The sequence below is a fragment of the Sorex fumeus genome, unplaced genomic scaffold (assembly GCF_029834395.1).
Source record: "Sorex fumeus unplaced genomic scaffold, SorFum_2.1 ptg000039l, whole genome shotgun sequence".
Classification (NCBI taxonomy): domain Eukaryota; kingdom Metazoa; phylum Chordata; class Mammalia; order Eulipotyphla; family Soricidae; genus Sorex; species Sorex fumeus.
This window is the reverse complement of record NW_026606096.1, coordinates 2,288,440-2,308,337: the sequence shown is the minus strand read 5'-3', so window position 1 is coordinate 2,308,337 and position 19,898 is coordinate 2,288,440. Positions and strand designations below refer to the sequence as shown.

The 19,898-nt window shown below is 43.6% G+C and overlaps 1 protein-coding gene across 3 annotated transcripts in view; it reads left to right on the top strand.

Annotated features, from left to right (window-relative positions):
• The window catches only part of SRGAP2 (SLIT-ROBO Rho GTPase activating protein 2), a 297,179-nt gene that overhangs the window by 253,937 nt on the left and 23,344 nt on the right, over positions 1-19,898 (top strand). For all 3 annotated transcript variants that reach the window (XM_056118890.1, XM_056118889.1, XM_056118891.1), the window contains exons 11-17: positions 42-126; positions 3,597-3,624; positions 5,562-5,586; positions 10,253-10,313; positions 15,673-15,750; positions 16,685-16,819; positions 18,410-18,515. In XM_056118890.1, coding sequence (XP_055974865.1) covers positions 42-126; positions 3,597-3,624; positions 5,562-5,586; positions 10,253-10,313; positions 15,673-15,750; positions 16,685-16,819; positions 18,410-18,515 — 518 coding nt within the window. The remainder of the gene's footprint in view (positions 1-41; positions 127-3,596; positions 3,625-5,561; positions 5,587-10,252; positions 10,314-15,672; positions 15,751-16,684; positions 16,820-18,409; positions 18,516-19,898) is intronic.

Sequence of the window (19,898 nt, the reverse complement as noted above, 5' to 3'; positions counted from 1 at the left end):
ATGAAGTCTTATTGCTTTTTTTTTCCCCTCCTTCCTTACAGAAAATGAAGGAATACCTGGAGGGCAGGAACCTCATCACCAAATTGCAAGCCAAGCATGATCTTCTCCAGAAAACCTTGGGGGAAAGTGAGTATGGGAGCAGGGCTGAGGTTTGGCTGTGAGGGGACCAGCTCCCACCTCCCAGCCAAGCCACATTCCTGGCTCTTGTTCTGTGAATGCATTCTTTCTCCTAGTCTGTCTGTTGTGGAAGCACACACCCCAGATGACGGCCTCGCTAATGGGAAAAGGCCAATGTTTAATGAAGCACTAATGTACGTGCACAGCTATACCCACGCCCTTCCTTTGCCTCCTCTGACACGACCAGGAAAAGGCCCTGCTAGGTCTGTCATTCTCCACGTACTTAGTTAAAACTTTTAGCTCCTCTGTGGTGAAACTGAGACTGCAGCAGAAAGGTAAACAAGGCCTCGAGAGAAGAGGGGCTGCTGAAGGGCAGAGCCCGTGAGTAGAGTACCGCTTTCTGTAACTTCAAGGTTAGAACTGCGGCTCTGCTCCATGGGTGGTGCTTTGCATCGTCTAATATCTTGATGTAAAATGGTGAAAAAGTCCTTTCTCTGCTTCTGCCATGCTGAGGCCATGATACTGAGTGGATGGTCTTACCTCGTAGCCTGATTCTAACCAGACCTTGGAAAACAGCAAGGCAGAGACTCAGCTGGCATTGTGGACTTTTTCTCCTCAGCTGTCAAATGGAAGGTTGGAAGAGAAGCTTCCCTGGGGTTCTTGGCACCCTGCCTAGGTCTCCTACCTGGCTCTCAGCATCCTATGATTAATGGGATTCCCAGATAGGGGATGCCTCTGTCCACCCCACACACCCACTTCTCCTTCCCAACTGATTTTCTCACTTTAGGAAGTGCGAACTTGCACTGCCAGAGAGATCTGATCCTTTAAGTAAATTAAGTAAATTCCTGAGCATGCTTCCAACAAACTGCAGAGTCTAGGTAAATGTCTAAAATTCACTGGTCCCAGAAATTTGCTCCCCACTTTTCATACCAGTTGCCTACCCAATCTGAAGAATTCCCCCCAGATGATAAATTTTCTTGTTTCTAATGTCTTTGATCTTATAAAGATTATTTTTAAGATTTCGTGTGTGTGTGTGTGTGTGTGTGTGTGTGTGTGTGTGTGTGAAGAAAACCTATTAGTCGATGACTTCTGTTCTTTTTCCCTCCAACCGCCCAAGGGAATCAGGCTGAAGAGTTTGGGCATTAAGATCCAAATTTTTTTTAGGATATTGTTCCAGATGTATTATTGGAAATTAAAAATATTCTAATATCTAAAAAATATGTTTAAATTTTAGGACAACATGACACAGCTCATTGACCAGACAAAACACACCTAAAAATATAATCCTTTTTCATTATGAATGATTAAAACCAACAAAGAAAGCAAGAGAAACAGTGTTTAAGCAAAAACTATATCATCTAGTATAAAAGGTTTCTTACTGCCTTTAATAATAATATAGATTTGAATAAAAGTAGAGCTAATATAAATACACTTTTGAATGAAAGCATTATATTTTATTATTTGTGCTAATCACTTTTAGACAATTTTACAAATATGTAAAAGACAAATCATTTTTGTAAGTACAAAATCTTTTGTGTATGAATTATTCTTTTATAAAATTTATCAAGTCAAAAAAAAAAGATCCAAATTTTACTTTATTTGCATCTTCTGCCTGAACAATTTTTTTCTCTGAACAAATTTCTGTTCTCCTGCCCTGAACAATTGTACATTTTGCTTCGAGAGGGTATAGCTCAGTTGGTAGAGCACCTGCCATTGCAGACTGCAGAGTGCAGTCCTGTAGCATTGCTTGTTTTGTTTCCCAGTGCACAGACCCAGAAATACCACAAGCAAAGTGTATGAGAACACCACAGTTAAGTGTACAACCCCTTGTGAGCACCATAACACAACTGTGAGAGCACCACCACCGGATCTACAGACGGGAAGAAATGGGGAAAATAAAAATACAAACAAAAATGTAAATTAGAAAAAATTTTTACTCCGGGTTATATAGATTGTTCCATGGGGAAGCAGAGGAAAGAAAGCCCAGAATATTTGAAAAAAGCGATATTGAAGTTCATAATTACAGTGTCATTTTGCCAAAAGAAGCTAAGCATAGTTCACAAGTGCAGTGGGGAACAGAGCCATAGGATGTGAGTGTGTGGGTACATGGATTTAGATGTGAATGTGCGTGTACATGTTGTGTTTGAGTGGATGGGTTTGCATACACACATACACACGCCAGTTGTGTTAGGATGGAGGAGCAAAGGTTGGTGACCATTCATTAGTGTTGCAAATTGCCTTAATCTAAAGATGACAAGTTTCAATGTATGGAAAACAATAGATGAAGATTTTTCTGTGTGTAAGTCATCTTGTTCCTGCATTCTGTATATATTTGTCACTGTAATTCAAGAGCCCTGTGTTCTTGCCACAGAGGGATAATTGATGGGTATGAATATTTCAGATTGAAAATGGGACAGATGTTGAAAATAATGGCCCAGAATAATATTTTTGCAGATGAAAGCTGAATCTTTAGTGATGAGAGTCTGTAAGGAGGCGCCATGGAAGAGGGTGTAGCTCTCGATTGAGCTGAACTCAGTCTCATCAACAATTAAAGGCAATACGTGAAAGTCAAGAAAAAGCCCTCCCTCAAAATATTCCCCAGTTTAGAGTTGCTTTTCTAGGAGTTTGAAGGAGGAGCTAATCTCCATCTAGGGAAAAATCAAGTTCAGCCTCTACTTGGGTTTTCCCTGGATTATCCAATTATGAGTCTAATACAGACCAAGCTGTGCATTCAAAGAAAGCAACATAGGTTATATAATAACCCACGCAAACAAGCGTGTATGTTTTCTCAAACATGAAAATACTGCTGAAAAAAATCTTTTAAATACCTCTTATGATCCTGAAAAATTTCTGTCTCTTTTTCCAAAGCTGCACTATGACCCATTAGACGTAGTATTAGGGCCCACAGTTTGATAGCAGTCTCCCTATCAACCAACATTAAATCTCATTTTTCCTCTGCTACCTTTACCTATTGGGAGAATTCAGTATGAATCTGAAGCTAGATCTCCCATATTCCTCTCCCCAATTCCCTTACCTTCAGCTGTGTGTGTGTGTGTGTGTGTGTGTGTGTGTGTGTGTGTGTGTTCATTCATTCATACACCAGTAGCAAGTAAACGTGTCTCTCCCTCCAAAACAAAGAGAATGTGAATAGAAGAGAATCTAGATTTCATCTCTGTGGAGATTCCTCCTAACTTGTTCTCTAAAGTATGATCTGTCTAGCTCTTGGGTTTTCTACATCTCCCTCTGTTTTCCCATTGGGAAATAGAGTTGTCAAATCTAAAGTTTAGACATTTCAATGTCATTGGTCTGGGAAATAGTACTTGCCCTGCAAAGGGGTCTAGATACTTTTTTTTTAATGCCTCAGGAGACCTGACAGGCAGCTATCCTGGGGAACCCTCCTATTACCAAGAGGAAGTTTCCCTCTTATACCCTTCTGCTTTGCTTTAACGTGTGCTTTTTTGCCTTTGTCTTTTCAACAGGTCAGCGGACAGATTGCAGTCTGGCCAGGTAGGTGTGGCCTGAGATGACCAGGAAGGGGTGACCAGAGACACTCCAGACAGTCCCTTCCAGCCAGGGAGGGAGCCCAGGAGCTGGGTTATAAAGGGTCGGAATGCCTTTGCAAAGGAGTGGCCTTTGGCAAGTTTGCTTCCTTCCCTTTGTTTTGCTGACCCAATCTGACCTCAAATGGAAATAGGGTTTGCTGTGACAGCAGGAAAAAAGTGGATTAGAACTCAGTGGAGGAAGCAGTATTTTGATGAAATAGCCCAGAGATTCCCCAGTGCCACTATACTGCAACCTAATAGAAATGTTCAACCCTGGAGGATCCTGATAACCTAAGTTTACTTGCCAACCTCTAACCTACAGGGCTTTGGGAAATTTTCTGACCCAGAGAAGGAAGATCAGGAAATAGCATTTGATCCAATATTTTTTATACACAAGAAAAAAATAATGGTCCTCCTTAGAGACTGTTCTTGGATAATGAAATACTGCATTGTGTTTTGGTAGAAATCCGTACCTGATGTATAAGTATGTAACCCTCCCTTACCCCATTCCAGCCAAATATTTTCCTTCCCAGTCACGGTACTGCAATAAGAATGAAAACTGTTGAGGCCAGAAAGATAGTACAGCGAGTAGGGCATTTGCCTTGCACGTGACTGATCCAGGTTCAAGCCCTGGAATCCCAGATGATCTTCAGTGCACCACCAGGAGTCATTCCTGAGTACAGAGCCAGGAGTAACCCCTGCACATCGCCAGATCTCTGGCTCAAAAAACAGAAAGAAAAAAAAAGGAGAGAAAGAAGAATAACAAGAGGGGAGGAGAGAGGGGAGGAGGGAGAAGAGGAGGGAGGGAGGGAAGAAGGAAGGAAGGAAGGAAGGAAGGAAGGAAGGAAGGAAGGAAGGAAGGAAGGAAGGAAAGAAAGGAGGGAGGGAGGGAGGGAGGGAGGGAGGGAGGGAGGGAGGGAGGGGAGGACAAGCTGGCAGAAACAAATGCATTCATTCGGTCAGCAGTGTCAGATGCCTTAAAATGTGCTGATTTAACTGGAGAGAGTTTTAATGAGCTGAACTCCTTAGAGACCTTGGGGTAGCCTATTATATCAACCACTTATATCTGCCAACACACACAATAATCACGAGGCCATTTACAATTATAGCCTCATTATTTAGAAATAGCTTCAGTTGGCTTTCATCATTTTGTCATAATGGATCACAATGAAGATCCCATTAATATACCAGTTTGGGTTACTGCAGGGAACCAGGATAATAGAAATCTGTGGAATATATATTCCTAGCAATAGAATCTTAGTTTAAGTTCACGTATAACCTACCGCTGCAGAACACTCCATGGGAATGAAAATTATTGAGCTAAAATTTCTTGTACGGTGTTATTTTGCTACGTGACTTTAGGCCACGCTTTACTCTGAACTTCAGAGTAAACTTCAGTTACTCTGAACTCAGAACTTCAGAATCTGAGTCAGATTCGCTGGAAGAAAAGGCTTCTGAGGCAAAACAGCTTGAAAAGTATTCGCCAAAGGAACACCTAGAGTCCATCCAGTTTGGACACACTATTTGTTTTGTTTGTTTTAAGAAGTGGCGGGAAGCTTTTCTCCCCTAAGATTCCTGGGGGGGGGGGGGGGGGAGAGAGAGAGAGAGAGAGAGAGAGAGAGAGAACTGCAGCCTCTCATTTATTCGTGTCTCCTAGCAAATAGATCCCGTATAGTCTAACAAAAATATATTTACTGCAGAGTCTTCCATGTTTTTGTGGGGGGGAAAAAATGTTTCACTGAGCTCTGTTTGGAAAGCACCTTATCAATAAGTCTCTTAGTCACTTCTGGGGGATGAGCTGAATAATATGACTTGTTTCATTAACCACCAGACAAGAGTGTTTTTAATTCCATTTTCTCTTTCCTTTGCTGGATCAATTCTCTCTGGTGGGGACAACCACAGGCGTAGCTCAACTGTGAGAAAGCAGGTAAGGTTCAGTAAGAGCCAGGCTGTCCTGGTTTAAAAATGGTTCCTTCCCATAGTCATTCTTGAAATTAGGAGCTGGACAGACACTTTTCTGACTTCATGCCTGTGTTTGAAATATGCCCTTTCGTCATGGTCTGTTTATTTTATAGCAGCTCCACAGATTCTGCTTGTTTAATTGGAGCAGTAGTGGTATTTCGATTGTTCCTCTCATCTCTCTTCATTTATCCTGATACTGAAGATTTGGTTTGTGGCAGATTTGCCAGAACTGTCCATGACTTCATTTTACTAGGCAATGAAAGAGACTTGATACACAAGTCCTCCCACACTTGATGCATAGGTACCAATGTGTGATTAATTCACTGAAGCTGGTCAGTCACCTAACCCAATTCCATTCTCAACATGAATCTCAACTCGGCTCTGAGTAGCTATTGTTACGCGTGTGTCAGGAGCATCTTTGAAAGCAGTAGCATGGAAAATCCACACCGACGGATCATCTCAACAGCACTAAATTCTTTTTAATTAATTGATATGTTTCTTTTTTGCCACAGTGAATTTGATTTCCTAGTTATACTTCATGGAATGATTTTGTATCCCTAGGCTCATCCTAGCTGTGCAGTAGGCATTTAGCAGAGAGAGAATGATGAGAACTCGGAAGAGAGTCTTTGTGTGAAAAATCATCTTGGGTACTTTACAGTGGCTCTAGCCACAGGGAGCTAACGGCACCGAGCAGGCGCGTGGTTTCTGGGGCATTGGCAGCCCCAGCAGGCACTTTAGCTGCTCTGACTGTGACGGCTGCTTGGGAAACTCGGATGACATCGCCTTCACTTAGCTTAGCTTTGCTGTGACTATTTTTTCCCCTTCTCTACTTTGGATCTCCTTTCAGTGAGAACACAATCAGATACAATGACACATTGTTCTCAATTTTTTAATATTTTATTCAAATAATATTGTGGTATATATCTTAATGTACTCATCGTTATAAACACCTGCATGTACTAACAAAAATTAGTAGGTACATGTTTTTAACTTTAAATTCTAGCAGTAGAAGTCTTTTTTTCCCCAGTTTGTATCGAGACAACATGGTTTATAACAGTTCCCATATTGTTTTGTACTTGCCATCCCACTGTAATATTTGCCATCCCAATTTGTCCTATACAAACATGACACCAGCAGTGTTCAGGGCCTCCGTGGCAGAGCTCTGGCCTTGAAGGCAGGAGGCTTGTGAGTCCCATCCCCAGCACCCATATGCCATTGGCACAGCTATTTGGAATCACTGGAGCCACAACAGAAAGTGTGTAGTCTCCCAACACACCACAGCCCAGTGCATGCGCCACCTGGCATTCCCCACTACTAACGTGAGGGGGTTAGGAGAAACGAACGCCTGGCAAAACCAAGCTTTCTTTCATTGGATATTAGATGACCATGAAGACATGTGTAGACTTTGTCTGCCGTCTTCCTGACTTCTGCTGCAGACCCCTGGGCCCCTGCTTTACAGTCTTTTGCAGGTTATTTCTACTACCCACCCCTCGGCTCTTAGTTTAAAGTTATCTTAATCTGATTGAATGTGAATTTGGCTGATTTGTTCTTAAATGACCCGAACCATAGGATTATATAACTTGAAATATTGTGAACAAGAGAATTAAATTGACATTCTTATGTTGTAGGAGGGGAAAAGGAAGGGCAGAAAAGAAAAGAAATGCAGTGAATATGAGCATATAGAAATCAGTCAGCTGCATGCAAATTTGGTGACTAAGTAAGGGTCTTTGGCGTTTCACTGAAACAGGTACATCCTGGGGCAGGGTGGAGGTGGGAAAATGAATCATCTGAGGCTCAGGGATTAGAGGGAGGATGGTGGGAGGATGTGAAGCTTTTGTGGACTTTGTCCAGTCCCTCCAGCGCCCCCCCCCCCGGGGGGGGGGGCTTAATTGGAACAGTGGGGATGAGTGAGGAAGTTCTCTTCTCTGCAAGACCATCATTTTTGACCCACTCTTGCCTGCCACAGATTATGCCTCTGAGCTACTTCTGACTTGCTACTGGTAACCATAAGCATTCAGGTTAATAAGTTTTAAGTCTTACTTTGGGCTACCATTCTACTTATTACAAGTCTAGGCAGAATTTTGCACTCATATCACTTGTTGAAACCAGCAACCTCTAAGTTCTCCACCCTATCTCCTTCTGGCCAGAAAATCTTCACAAACCTTCATATTGCTACTCCCTTCTCCTTGGTACTGCTGTTTGCAAAAGAAAATATAATGACCATGCTTATAAATATTAAAGAAAAAATTCCTGAAATGGGGTTTTTTGCTTTTTTTTTTTTTTAATGGAGTGGAAGTGTGTACAAAGGACTGACAAAGATTCTTCCTCCAAGATCACTAATTGCAGAAGTTGGTGCTGGCGACAAAAGGGCTGACACTGGCTCCCGTGGCTGGAGAGCCCGAGGAAGCAGCTGAGCATTTAGGTCACTGAGACCTTCGTGACTCCAGCTCCACTTTAGCACATGCAGCTCTGCCTTTGGCAGCAGCTTGGGTTTCCAGCAAGCTGGGAAGCTGGCGGGCATGCCAGCTCTCCTCGCAGTGTGACATCTTCCTGAGGTCCCGCTGCTGCCCTAAGTAGAGCCAAAACCCCATGGTTACACTGAAAAATTCAGCGCCAGTGGAGGGGAACACGACCAGCCTGTGAAGGGGGCAGAAGCCACAGGACTCCTTCTGCTTGCAAAATCCAGGAATTCTCAATACGAACATCGGAGATCCTTTCTGCTGGTTTTCGGTCCCCTCTGCGTGACTCATTTCTTCCCCCTTTCATGCATTGAGCTGCGCTATAAACTGATGTTTTTAAGTAATTTTTGGCATGCACACCTGGCAATGTTTACCAAAGTTCCAAGATGTGGGATGGGTGATAGGGAAGTGTTCGTTCTCAGAAGGAAAATGCCTGGGTTTGAGCTCTGGCTCTACCACTTAGAGTTATGTCACCATAGGCAGCTATTACAACCTCTCTAATCTTCATTTTCTCATCTGTCAGATGAGGATAATAATAATAAACACCTCATGGGTTTGCTACTAGCACCCATCCATCAAAGTGTTTAGTTCATGGCCCAACGCCTCTATTAATCCCTCTGTAAATGTTAAGCACATGTTCATGTGGCAATAGGAAATATTACTCATCTCAGCACCAGTCTCCTCCCCAGTTTGTATATACCAAGTTGAGGCCCAGAGGAAATAAATGAGGTTGGAGTTGTGTAACAAAATGGCAGAGCAAAAATGGATATCTGAGGATTCTTCTTTGCTTACTACCTAGTAGTAGTCGCCCAGATTGTGTGTAAAGTCCCAAGAGTTGACTTTACACACACACACACACACACACACACACACACACACACACACACACAGCTCCGCTTTACTCTTTTATCTTTTATGCCTAACAAACTCCCTTTCTTTGAGGCAGAAGGAGCCTTCCAAAAGCACTGCTTAGAAGGCCCTGGGCTCTTCCCAGAAGTGCTTGGCGGTCTCCAGGTTTGCATCCATGGATGCTCAGGGCACCATTTGGTTCTGGGGACCAGGCATGTATCTTGATTCTCGTACCATCACTCCATCCCCCATTCCCCTTTCAGATGCTTCATTGGTTCATTCTGCTACCCTCAACTGATTTTAGTTGAGCACCTCATATATGAGAACATCATGACCAGTGTTCAACATGTAAAAATCGACCTAGCATCTGTTCTTTGAAGTTTCAGCTGTAGTAATCACAAATGCAAGCCCACACACACACACACACACACACACACACAGACATACACAATTAAATCACAATTGGGACTGAAAGAACAAGTACAAGGTGCTAAGATGAGACTTGAGCTCATATGGGGAGTCTGGGAAAGCACCAGTGAGGCAGTTTTACTTGAACCAGGATCCTTCCAGTGGGGGTCAAGGACACACAGAGAGTTTCAGTAGCAGAAGCTGATGCAACACAATGCAAGCCCAGAGTGACTGCAACAGAAAGACTGGGGAAGAGTCAAAGAAGAGGAAACTGGAGCAAAGGCTGGATTCTGTGCGCACACATGGCTGCGTAAAGAAAGTGAGAAGTCTTTGAAAGAGAGACAATGATGAGTCCTTTTAAAGGTCATATAGTCACTATATGAAGGAAGAGGAAGTTGGTTTAGAGGCCTGGAAGATTCATCAGTGGGTTGGGTTGGTGTAGAGATGGGGAGAATTGAAATGAACTTGAGAAGTTGTTTTTCAAATGAAATAGGTTTACTTAGGAAATATGAAAGAAAAAAAGGAAAGAGGATCCCATAAAATAAAGGAAGAGAAATTACCCTGAGCGGGGACGTAGGAAACTCCAGCCAAAATGGAGTATGTCTGGATTTGAGAAATATTTAAATATTTAGGGGGCAAACAGCAGGAAGTATCATCAAACTGATTGGATTTTATTGGATTGCTAGGGTTGGGGATCTAGTTTGAGATTAAAAAAAGAAGAAGAAGAAAAGTTCCATTTGGGACAGCTGAATTTCAGGCGTGTGTATGTCATTACGAAGAGAAAAATGTGTTTGCATTCAGATGCTTCTCTGTAGACTGACCACTCATCCAGTTCTATAAAACTTGTCTGCTTTCTCTGGGTGTAGGTTGTCCCACTGAAAGAATCTGACCCCGTGTTTCTCTTGGGCTTTTCAGGATTCCAGCCAGGCAATTCCGCTGGTGGTAGAAAGCTGTATCCGGTTTATCAGCAGACATGGTAAGCAGGACTTGCAGCTTTGCCCATATTTGTGCAAAGCGAAGAACTTCCAGGAATTCTCCGTAAAATAAGAATAGGAATTGAGTTCCCATCCTGATATTCTCAGAAAATGAATAAAATTTTATTTGTTCTCTTACTGTCAGCTGCTTCAGAATGGCCACACCAAGACATGGAAGAAAAACATCATATGTTTTTACCTCAAAAACGACTTACACACTCCCTTTTCTAGCTGTAGAGTGGGCTTTAAATTACAGCTGTTATGTGAGTCAGTCCAGCTGGTGTGATGTGTGACGAAGTTTCGACGTTACTCACTGTCTTTGCACGCGTTGGTATCTCTCAGTGCACGTCCAGGCCATTATGTCATCTTGACTTTCTGCATCACACCAGTTTGAAAGCAACTCCTATAATGTTGCGTTTGTTCCTCATGATATTCCGTTTTTATTCTGGTTGGTCTCACTTGTGTAGACGCCCCCCCCCCCCCCCAAGAGCTCAGTAAGAGCAGGTCTTAAAGCCGTAACCTACATTGAGGGTCTGGCTCCCTCGTAGCCTAAGGCAGATCACACTGTCTTCTGTTTAGATGAAGCTGAATCTCAAGTTCAATAATTCATCGGCTCCTAGACTTCTTAGGCAAAATTTAAGAATTAGTGGAAATGAAATGTCATATAATTGATCATCCAGCTTTAGGAGTTTTTAGAAAGCACAGTTTTTTTGGCAATCAGAATGAAGATTTCTAGGAACAGGATATCATTGAAATTTTAATTGTGTAGTTTTTTTTTTAATTTTAAGACAAATTATTTTTATATGCTGCTCTGCCTAGTTATAGGAAAGGGGACAGAGTGGCCTTTCTGGAGGTAGGGAGGTATGTAGATGGTTGTTGGTCTAAATTCAAAGGCAGCCATTCTTTCTCACTTCCTCACTCTCTTCTCTTCTTATTAACTGGGATGTTGTTTGGTGATCATTTTTGGAATAACAATGATTTCAGTATACTTAAAACAGATGTTCAAGGCCAGAGAGATAAGGTAGGGAGGTCCTTGCACATGACCAATCCAAGTTTGGTCCCCCACAAGCTATATGGTCTCTTGAGCCCCACCAGGAGTACTTAGTGCAGAGGCAGGAGTAACCCCAGAGCAGGCTGGTGTGGCCCCCAAACAAAAACCCATCTCATTTTAACCAGTAATAATTTATTAATCTTTATTCACTTGAACTAAATAGACACCATTATTGAATGGTCAGCAGTTAATTATCAAGCCACTGATCAATGCTAGAGACCATGCATTGTCAAACAAGGACACAAGAAAGGGGTAATGTATTATTCCTATCTTCACATGACTTTTAAGAAAATAAATAAGCATGTGAACAGTTAAGTTCAAGAAGAAGATAAGCTATAGTAATTCAGGACAGCAGTGTAAAATTTTTCACAAGATAATAATGATTAATGGCCAAGCAATTGGTACAGATAAACCCAAGCTGAGTTCCGAGTAGGAATTGTTGGTGCCTAAAGGACAAGAGGAAGAAGAGAGTCTGGATGCCTCTTCATTTATTCACACATTTCATTAATTCCGCAAATATATATTATGTATATGTTTGCTGTGTGTAAAAAAAAAGGCTGTTATCTTTATGAACCTTGCATCCTATTAGTGGACAGATACACAGATGGTCCACTGATGAACTAGCATGCTGTGTGTCCAATGTTGGGGAGGATACTGAAGGAATGTATAAAGCAAGGGGAGGAGAGAGGGAATGAAGAGGTGACACAGTTTTCAGGTAGGTTGTTCTGGAAAAGACATCTCCTGAGAAGGTAATGTTCAGGTAGTTATGAAAGCAGTGATGGAAGGGAATTCCTGCATATCTGGGAGTGTCCAGTGCAGAGGGCTTGGTAGAACAGGACCCAGAATACTGATGACCTGGGGCTGGAGTGATAGTACAGCAGGGAGGGTGTTTGCCTTGCAAGCGGCCAACCCAGATTCAATTCCCAGCATCCCATATGGTCCCCTGAGCACTGCCAGGAGTAATTTCTGAGTGCAGAGCCAGTAGTAACCCCTGTGCATTGCCGGGTGTGACCCAAAAAGAAAAAAAAAAAGAATACTGATGACCATTGTGACTGTGACTGAGAGAATGACAGCAGGTAAAGCCAGAGACCAAACTCTTAGGGCTTTCTTGGCTTTGGTTATTCTGAGTGAGCTGGGAAACTATTGGAGGATTTCAAACAGAATGTAATATTTTGGAAGGATTCCAGGCTGCTTTGTGAACTTAGAACCATCAGAGAAAATAGAGCCAGAGCAATACAGCTGGTAGGGCATTTGCCTTGAATGCAGCCAACCTGGGTTGGAGCCCTGACAGCACAAAATATGAGTAATGGTGCAGGGTGGAAAGAAAGGCCAGGGCGCGGTGAGGGGGAGGAAGAAGGGTGATAGCTCAATGGCAAAGCGCCTGCCTTGCACGGGTGAGGCTACCAATCTGCACCTCCCTACATGCACCACACTGATGGTGGCTGCCCCGCCATTGGGATCCCCAGGCTTTGCCATTGCCTCTCCTTCCTCTTCAGAGAGGAATGGTCCTTAGAGGCACAGACAACATGTAAGGTTTGTTATAAGCAAGAATATAAATTCAATGCAAGAAGTGACCCCTTTGCTTATTTTTCTTTTTCTTTTTTTTTTAATGCTTTTAGGGTCACACCCAGTGATGCACAGGGGTTATTCCTGGCTCATGCACTCAGGAATTACTCCTGGCAGTGCTGGGAGGACCATATGGGATGCTGGGAATTGAACCCGGGTCAGCCGCGTGCAAGGCAAACGCCCTCCAGCCCCTGTTTATTTCTTAATATTGCTTCAACTGCGGGCTGGAGTGATAGCACAGCAGGTAGGGCGTTTGCCTTGCACGCAGCCAACATGGCCCACCCAAGTTCGATTCCTCCGCCCCTCTCGGAGAGCCCAGCAAGCTACCGAGAGTATCTCGCCCGCATGGCAAAGCCTGGCAAGCTACCCATGATGTATTTGATATGCCAAACACAGTAACAACCAAGTATCACAATGGAGACGTTACTGGGCCCGCTCGAGAAAATTGATGAACAACGGGAGGACAGTGACAGTGTCAGTACTTCAACTGCATTTAGGATTTCAGTTCTGGCCTGCAGAGTTTACCTCCTAAAGTCTAGCTCAGAGGCTTCCAGACTTATTTGACCTATTGCCTCTTTTTCAAGACAAAGATCACTCGGTAACTCTTGGAAGTCTATCTTCTTTAAATGAGCAAATAAAAGCTAATACTTTGCCCATAGATTATTCTGGCATCCATAGATAATTCTGACCACTTGGCTAATAGAGTTCTGTTACCCCTTTTTAAGGGAAGTAGTTCTGAAAGAATGGGCTAAATGTAGCATTGTTCTACTTTTTGTTCCCTAAAAAAAATCTGAAAAAAAAATTTTTTTAAAAATCTGAGATTTCTCTGACATAACAAAAGAAATTTTTTAATGGGCCTGAAAATCGCTATAGCTGGTAGGGTGCTTGCTTTACATGCAGTTGACCTAGGTTTGATCTCTGATGCCACGTAGGGTCCCCTAAGTCCTGCCAGGAGTGATCCCTGACCGTTTAGTCAGGACTAAGCCCTAAGCTTGGGGTGTGGCCCAAAAACAAAAAATATTAAGACTTGGGGCTGGAGAGGTAGCACAGCGGGTAGGGCATTTGCCTTGCATGCGGCCGACCCCAGTTTGATTCCCAGCATCCCATATGGTCCCCTGAGCACCACCAGGAGTAATTCCTGAATGCAGAGCCAGGAGTAACCCCTGTGCCTCACCGGGTGCGACCCAAAAAGCAAATAATAATAATAATAATAATAATAATAATAATACTCATGCCCTAACCAAAGGATTTTGGTAAAATACTCAAGATTGAGACGTAAGACTCCTGAGAAGTGCTGGACAGGCCTGATGCCCTCACAGTTAGCAGATCTGGGCAATTACAAGGCTGGCACTGAGCAATGTGCTTCCTCCTCCCCCCACCAACTTTGCATTTGCATAGATGGTGCTCAGGGTGCCATATCCACCTTGAACCTAAATGGTTCCTGCCCTCTGTGCCTTTTCACTCCAGTGGTCCCCACATGCCATGTTTGAGGGATGAGGACACCACCACAGAAGGTCAGAATTTGTATACTGGCTCTGGTTCTCATCACCTGGTCAACCTAAGTGATAACCTGGGTCATCACTAGAAAATGGATTTTCTGGTACCTCAGCCACATGACTGTTGTGAGGACAAGCTGGTTTATTTATTTGAAAACTTCTTAACAGCAATAACCACACACCTTTAAATATATTATATATTTCTATCATCAACAACCCAGCAGTTAAAATTATCATATATTATAATAATGAAACATCCGTACCTTTAGGCCATATGAGAAAAACTTCAATGAAGGATAGTGGCTCGCTTTGCATCCAGCTACACTACTAAACTGGCCCTGCTCTATTTCATGGATATTATTCTCTAGAACAGTCATATAGTATTAGAACAGCTAAAGCCATAACAATAGTCTCAGACCTTATGAAATTCTGATGAAATTTAGTTAATGGTCTTCCCAATTTCCATTCCTGACCCTGGATAATAAAAAAAAAAAAAGTGGGGAAGAGTGGGGGTCCAGGATGTCGTGGGTGGGTTGCTTGCCTTGCACACACTGAACCTGGTTTGATCCCCAACATTCCATATGGTTCCCTAAGCACCACCAGGAATAAGCCCCAAAGTAAAACAACGACAACAAAATAAGTGTCAGGTATGGTGTCTCTACTTGATAGAGAGAACTAGGGAAATACAAGGGGCTGGAGGGATAGCACAGCAGGGAGGGCATTTGCCTTGCACGCAGCCAACCCGGGTTTGATTCCCAACATCCCATATGGTCCCCCGAGCACCGCCAGGAGGAATTCCTCAGTGCAAAGCCAGGAGTAACTCCTGTGCATTACCGGGTATGACCCAAAAATATATACAAAACCTATTTTTTTTTTGTATTGGGAAGCAGCCTGCCTCTCTCTTAGAATTGTAATAGAGCAGGGGACAGAGAGATAGTACAGCAGGCAGGACACTTGCCTTGCACATGGCTGACCCAGGTTTCATCCCCAAGACTCCATATGGTCCCCAGAGTTTTAACAGGAATGATATCTGAATGCAGAACCAGTCCCGAGCACTGCTGGGTGTGGCTCAAAAACTAACTCAACATTTTCTTAGGCTAATGCCATCTAGTGGTTTCTCCAGAATCCTTGCACTAGAGAAATGGGGTGCATCTGACTGGGGGAGACTGACCTTCAAATACATTTAGAGCTGTGCATGCAAATTTGGTTTTGTTTTTTTCTTCTTGGTCACTCTTTCTGTCTTTCTAGGTCTACAGCATGAAGGAATTTTCCGGGTATCAGGATCACAGGTGGAAGTAAATGATATCAAAAATGCCTTTGAGAGAGGTGAGGAAATAGCCTTGATAAGACCAAAGGTTTATCTGTCCCCTGAGGCACCCCTCAAACTGTGCCCCTGAGGCATTCAGGTTAAGATAGTTTGGCTGTTCCAGAGAGAGAGAGAGAGAGAGAGAGAGAGAGAGAGAGAGAGAGAGAGAAAGAGAGAGAGAGAGAGAGAGAGAGAGAGAGAGAGAGAGAGAGAGATTGTCAGTCCTACTCCCTCCCACAGAGAGATGCCGGAACACACCCAGCTCCCCCCTCCTGAGCCCCATTTATCCTGCCCCTCTCCTGAGGATTATCTGCCAAACCCAAAGAAGTTAACTATAATATCTGGGTGGCTTATAGCTTCATCCGGAATCCTTGGTGGCAGTTAATATCAAGGCTAATGCGCCTGTTCATCATAGGCCATTTATTATCTCGTGGGCTATTAGGGTAATAGGCAAGCTTTGGCAATTTCCGTCACTGTAATGGATATACATAGTTTCAATTTGAGGTTGGTCCTATCATTAAATCTAATTACGTCTGATATGAAATTTTCCATAGGGAGCTCTGGCACGATTGTTCTCCTCTGAGTAGGTATCCTTCATTGCAGACCAGGTGGAGTGAGAAGTAGCCAGGAGTAGCTGGCCTCCTGGGTCTCATTTTCCATCCCCAGAGACTTAGCCACAAGCTGGAATCCTGATTCTTGTGAGAAAGTCCATCGCAATGTCCCCTTAGCCCAAGTCCACAGGGAAGAATGTCCCTGAGCTAGACTAGCACGAAGTGCTATGAGAATAAAGGCCTGGCACTGAGTACCGAGCCTGCACAGTCTTGGCTTTACCTGGTCCTGGGTGCTCCACCACTGGACTGGGGCAATGACTTTATTAGGTCACTCCTTCTCCACTGCCTCTGTTTCATCTTTTGTCTTATGTTGCCTTTCTGTGCCTTTCCTTTCTGGGGGTAGGAGAAGACCCCCTGGCAGGGGACCAGAATGACCATGATATGGATTCTATTGCTGGCGTCCTGAAGCTGTACTTCCGGGGGCTGGAGCACCCCCTCTTTCCTAAGGACATCTTCCACGACCTGATGGCCTGTGTTAGTAAGTATGACCTTAACTGCAGACTGGGTTCTGAGGGAAGTTGGACTTGTAGCGACAGGTAAGAACTTTCCATTGGTCTGCTGTTCTCATCAGGTTTAGGGGAATATTTTTCCTTCCTCCTCCAAAATTCCTTCTCCTGGTCCTCACACCTTCATTTCCTGGTGGGAGAGGACTTAAGTACCATGACTTTGGTAAAAATCTAGGACCACAAGTTGGAACTCCTGGCTTTTTTCTTTCTTATTATTCATATCCTTTGTTTTCCCGGGTTTTATCTTTCTTCAATAAAACGCATTTGTATTCATATCTATTCCTTTTCAGTTATTATAAGTCTACACATTTTTTTAAGTGTTGTGCTATTTCATGGTACAAAGGGAAAAGACCAAGTTGTTACAGAAGTATTTTCTTTTTCTCTTTAAACAGAAAGTGGTTTAACTGCTGGATATATTAATGGACATTCTTCTCTAAAAGCCCTCTGTACATTTAAAGTAGTAATATGATATTTTCCCGTAGAGAAATTTCTTCTCTACTTTTTCCTTCATGGAGCTTCTCTGCCTCTAATTGTGAAAGTAGGGCTTGAAAAAGTTATTCCTGGATATTTCGTTTCGCTCATTATACTGGAACATCCTTGCATTTATTTTCCATGGAAAATGATTCACAAAAGTTGGCTTAATATCTGCCTTCCTAGAACCATTGAATTGATGGCTCCATAGGGTGGGGGAGGCAGTGCCTTTGAACTGGAGAAAAGATCCTTCTTCCAAAACCTGCCCATCTTCATGCTCTCCATATTTGCATTGTGACTCAGCATACACCCTGAGCGCTGACCTCTCTTTTATTCTCAGAAAGGCCCCAGAGCCTTCAGAGAGCTCCTGTTTTGACCCACTGTGGCTAGTGCAAATGAGTTGTGGGTAACTAAGTGCCTGCGTCCCTCATGACTTTCTTTTAGGCTTTATGTCTTAAGTGTATTCAGGTTACCAAGAGAATAGTTGGAGGCTCAGTTTACCTTTGAGATGCACTTGCTATTTCTTTTTCACACACAAGTCCTTATCAAAATGCATGGTAGCCACATAGCACACTAGGAAGGGGAAGGCTAGCCCATAACAGCGGCCACCAGCAGATCACCTTATGTCTGTCTTATTACTGTCCACAGCATAAGGGGCCTGCTGTTTTCAGTTCTAGCCATGTTCTTCCTGCTCTCCCCACTGCAGATAAAGCAGGAAAAGATGTGCCAGGTTTGCCCAGAGAGTAACAGCAGGCAGAACAAGCCACACTCCCCTTCCCACACAGACCTTCCAAGGCTGGGTGTTGAACAGTTAGAGCTAGGTAATGCACAGTTCCTTGTCTGGGGGGAAGGGGAGGGGAGGGTTTAATAAGGGGTACAGGGATGAACTTTGAGTGCCCAAAGAGTATATACCTTAAGTCCTGCACTAGTGTCTGTGCCTCATCGTAGTAGCCCCCATCCTCCAAGGAGCCACCGTAATGGAAGGCCTTACATGGTGTCCACTTAGCCACTCTGTTACACCTGCTGGGGTAAGGTGAGTACTTCCAGCGCTCAGTCACTGTGGAGGGTAATGCCTGGCTTTCCTCTTTCAGCAATGGACAACCTGCAAGAGAGAGCCCTGCACATCCGCAAAGCCCTCCTGGCCCTGCCCAAGACTACTCTGATCATCATGAGATACCTCTTTGCTTTCCTCAATCAGTGAGTAAACTTGCACTGGGGAGCTGGGTCAGGCCGTGGCTCTGGTCATGGAAAGTTGATATGGGGACCAAGGACAATTCCTCAGACCACCGAATAGGAATTAAACTCTTGCTTTGTGCTGGGCACAATGCAGGCTCTCTGAATACATTGTTAAGATGCAAAGCTCTGATCTCGGTGAGTTGAGTTTCAAGGGAGGAGATAGTAACAGATATGATAGGTAACAGCAAATGCCTAGAAGAAAAATATACAAGGGTTGGATAAGGGAAAGAGTGCAGGGACCTGAATAGGGCCCGTTAAAAAGCTACCTGCTGCTTTATGAAGAAGCCTGTGAAGAAAAGCAAGGCTTCCATTCAGAGGTTACTTTGTGGTTTCTGCAAGGGTTGTGGGTGGTTTAGACTTTGGGGATGTAATGATAGAAAATGGTGAAAAGAAGTCAGATTTGCAATTTTTTTTAATATAACATTGACAGGAGTTATGATGGTTAGGCTATAGTGTAAGAGGAAAGAGAAATTCCACAATTTGAGTGTGGCAATAGGGAACTAATAGTGATGTCACTTAAGGAGTGGGAAAGACACCAGGTGAAGGAGGGATGAAGACTAGGTAGCAAGTGGGCACAATGACTGGAGGTGCCTGTGGACCTACAAGTGAGATTCTAAGTTGGCAGCTAACAGGAATCTCTGGATGGAAAACTCTCCTACCAATAGAAAGAGCTTTCATATACAGCTGCTGTCTCAGTGACTGCAAGAGAGAGAGAGCCACAGGCCTGAATGAGACTTTTCTTTACTTCCATCCAGTAGGTCCTTATTTAGGGCAGAAACTATAGTTCATGTAATGCAGCAGAAGCAATGTGAGGACATATGATAACTTCTCTTAGGCATTTCTATCAGTTCTATCAGCATCTTCTTCAACAACCTGTGTCACTGCACTGTCCTCCCATTGTTCATCAATCTGATTGACCAGGCACCAGTAACCTCTCCATTGTGAGACTTCTTGTTACTGTGTTTGGCATATCAAATACACCACGGGGAGCTTGCCAGGCTTTGCCGTGGGAGTCGGATACTCTCAGTAGCTTACAGGCTCTCTGAAAAGGGCGGAGGAATCGAATCCGGGTCGACCACATGCAAGGCAAATGCTCCACCCGCTGGGCTGTCATTGAGGTTACAAATAGGCAACCAGAGGTCTAGTTAAGGCTGTCAAAGTATTTATTGTAGGGCCCACTGTGTCTGGAAAACATGGATTAATTGAATACTGAGGGGAAGGGATTACTTTTAAAAATCCAGATTTCTCTCTTCTCCTGAAACCTGCAGTCTGGGAGCACTGTCGCCTCACTGCCATGTAACAGCCACACCCTGTAGAATCAGGGCTGTGGCTCAGATGAGCAGG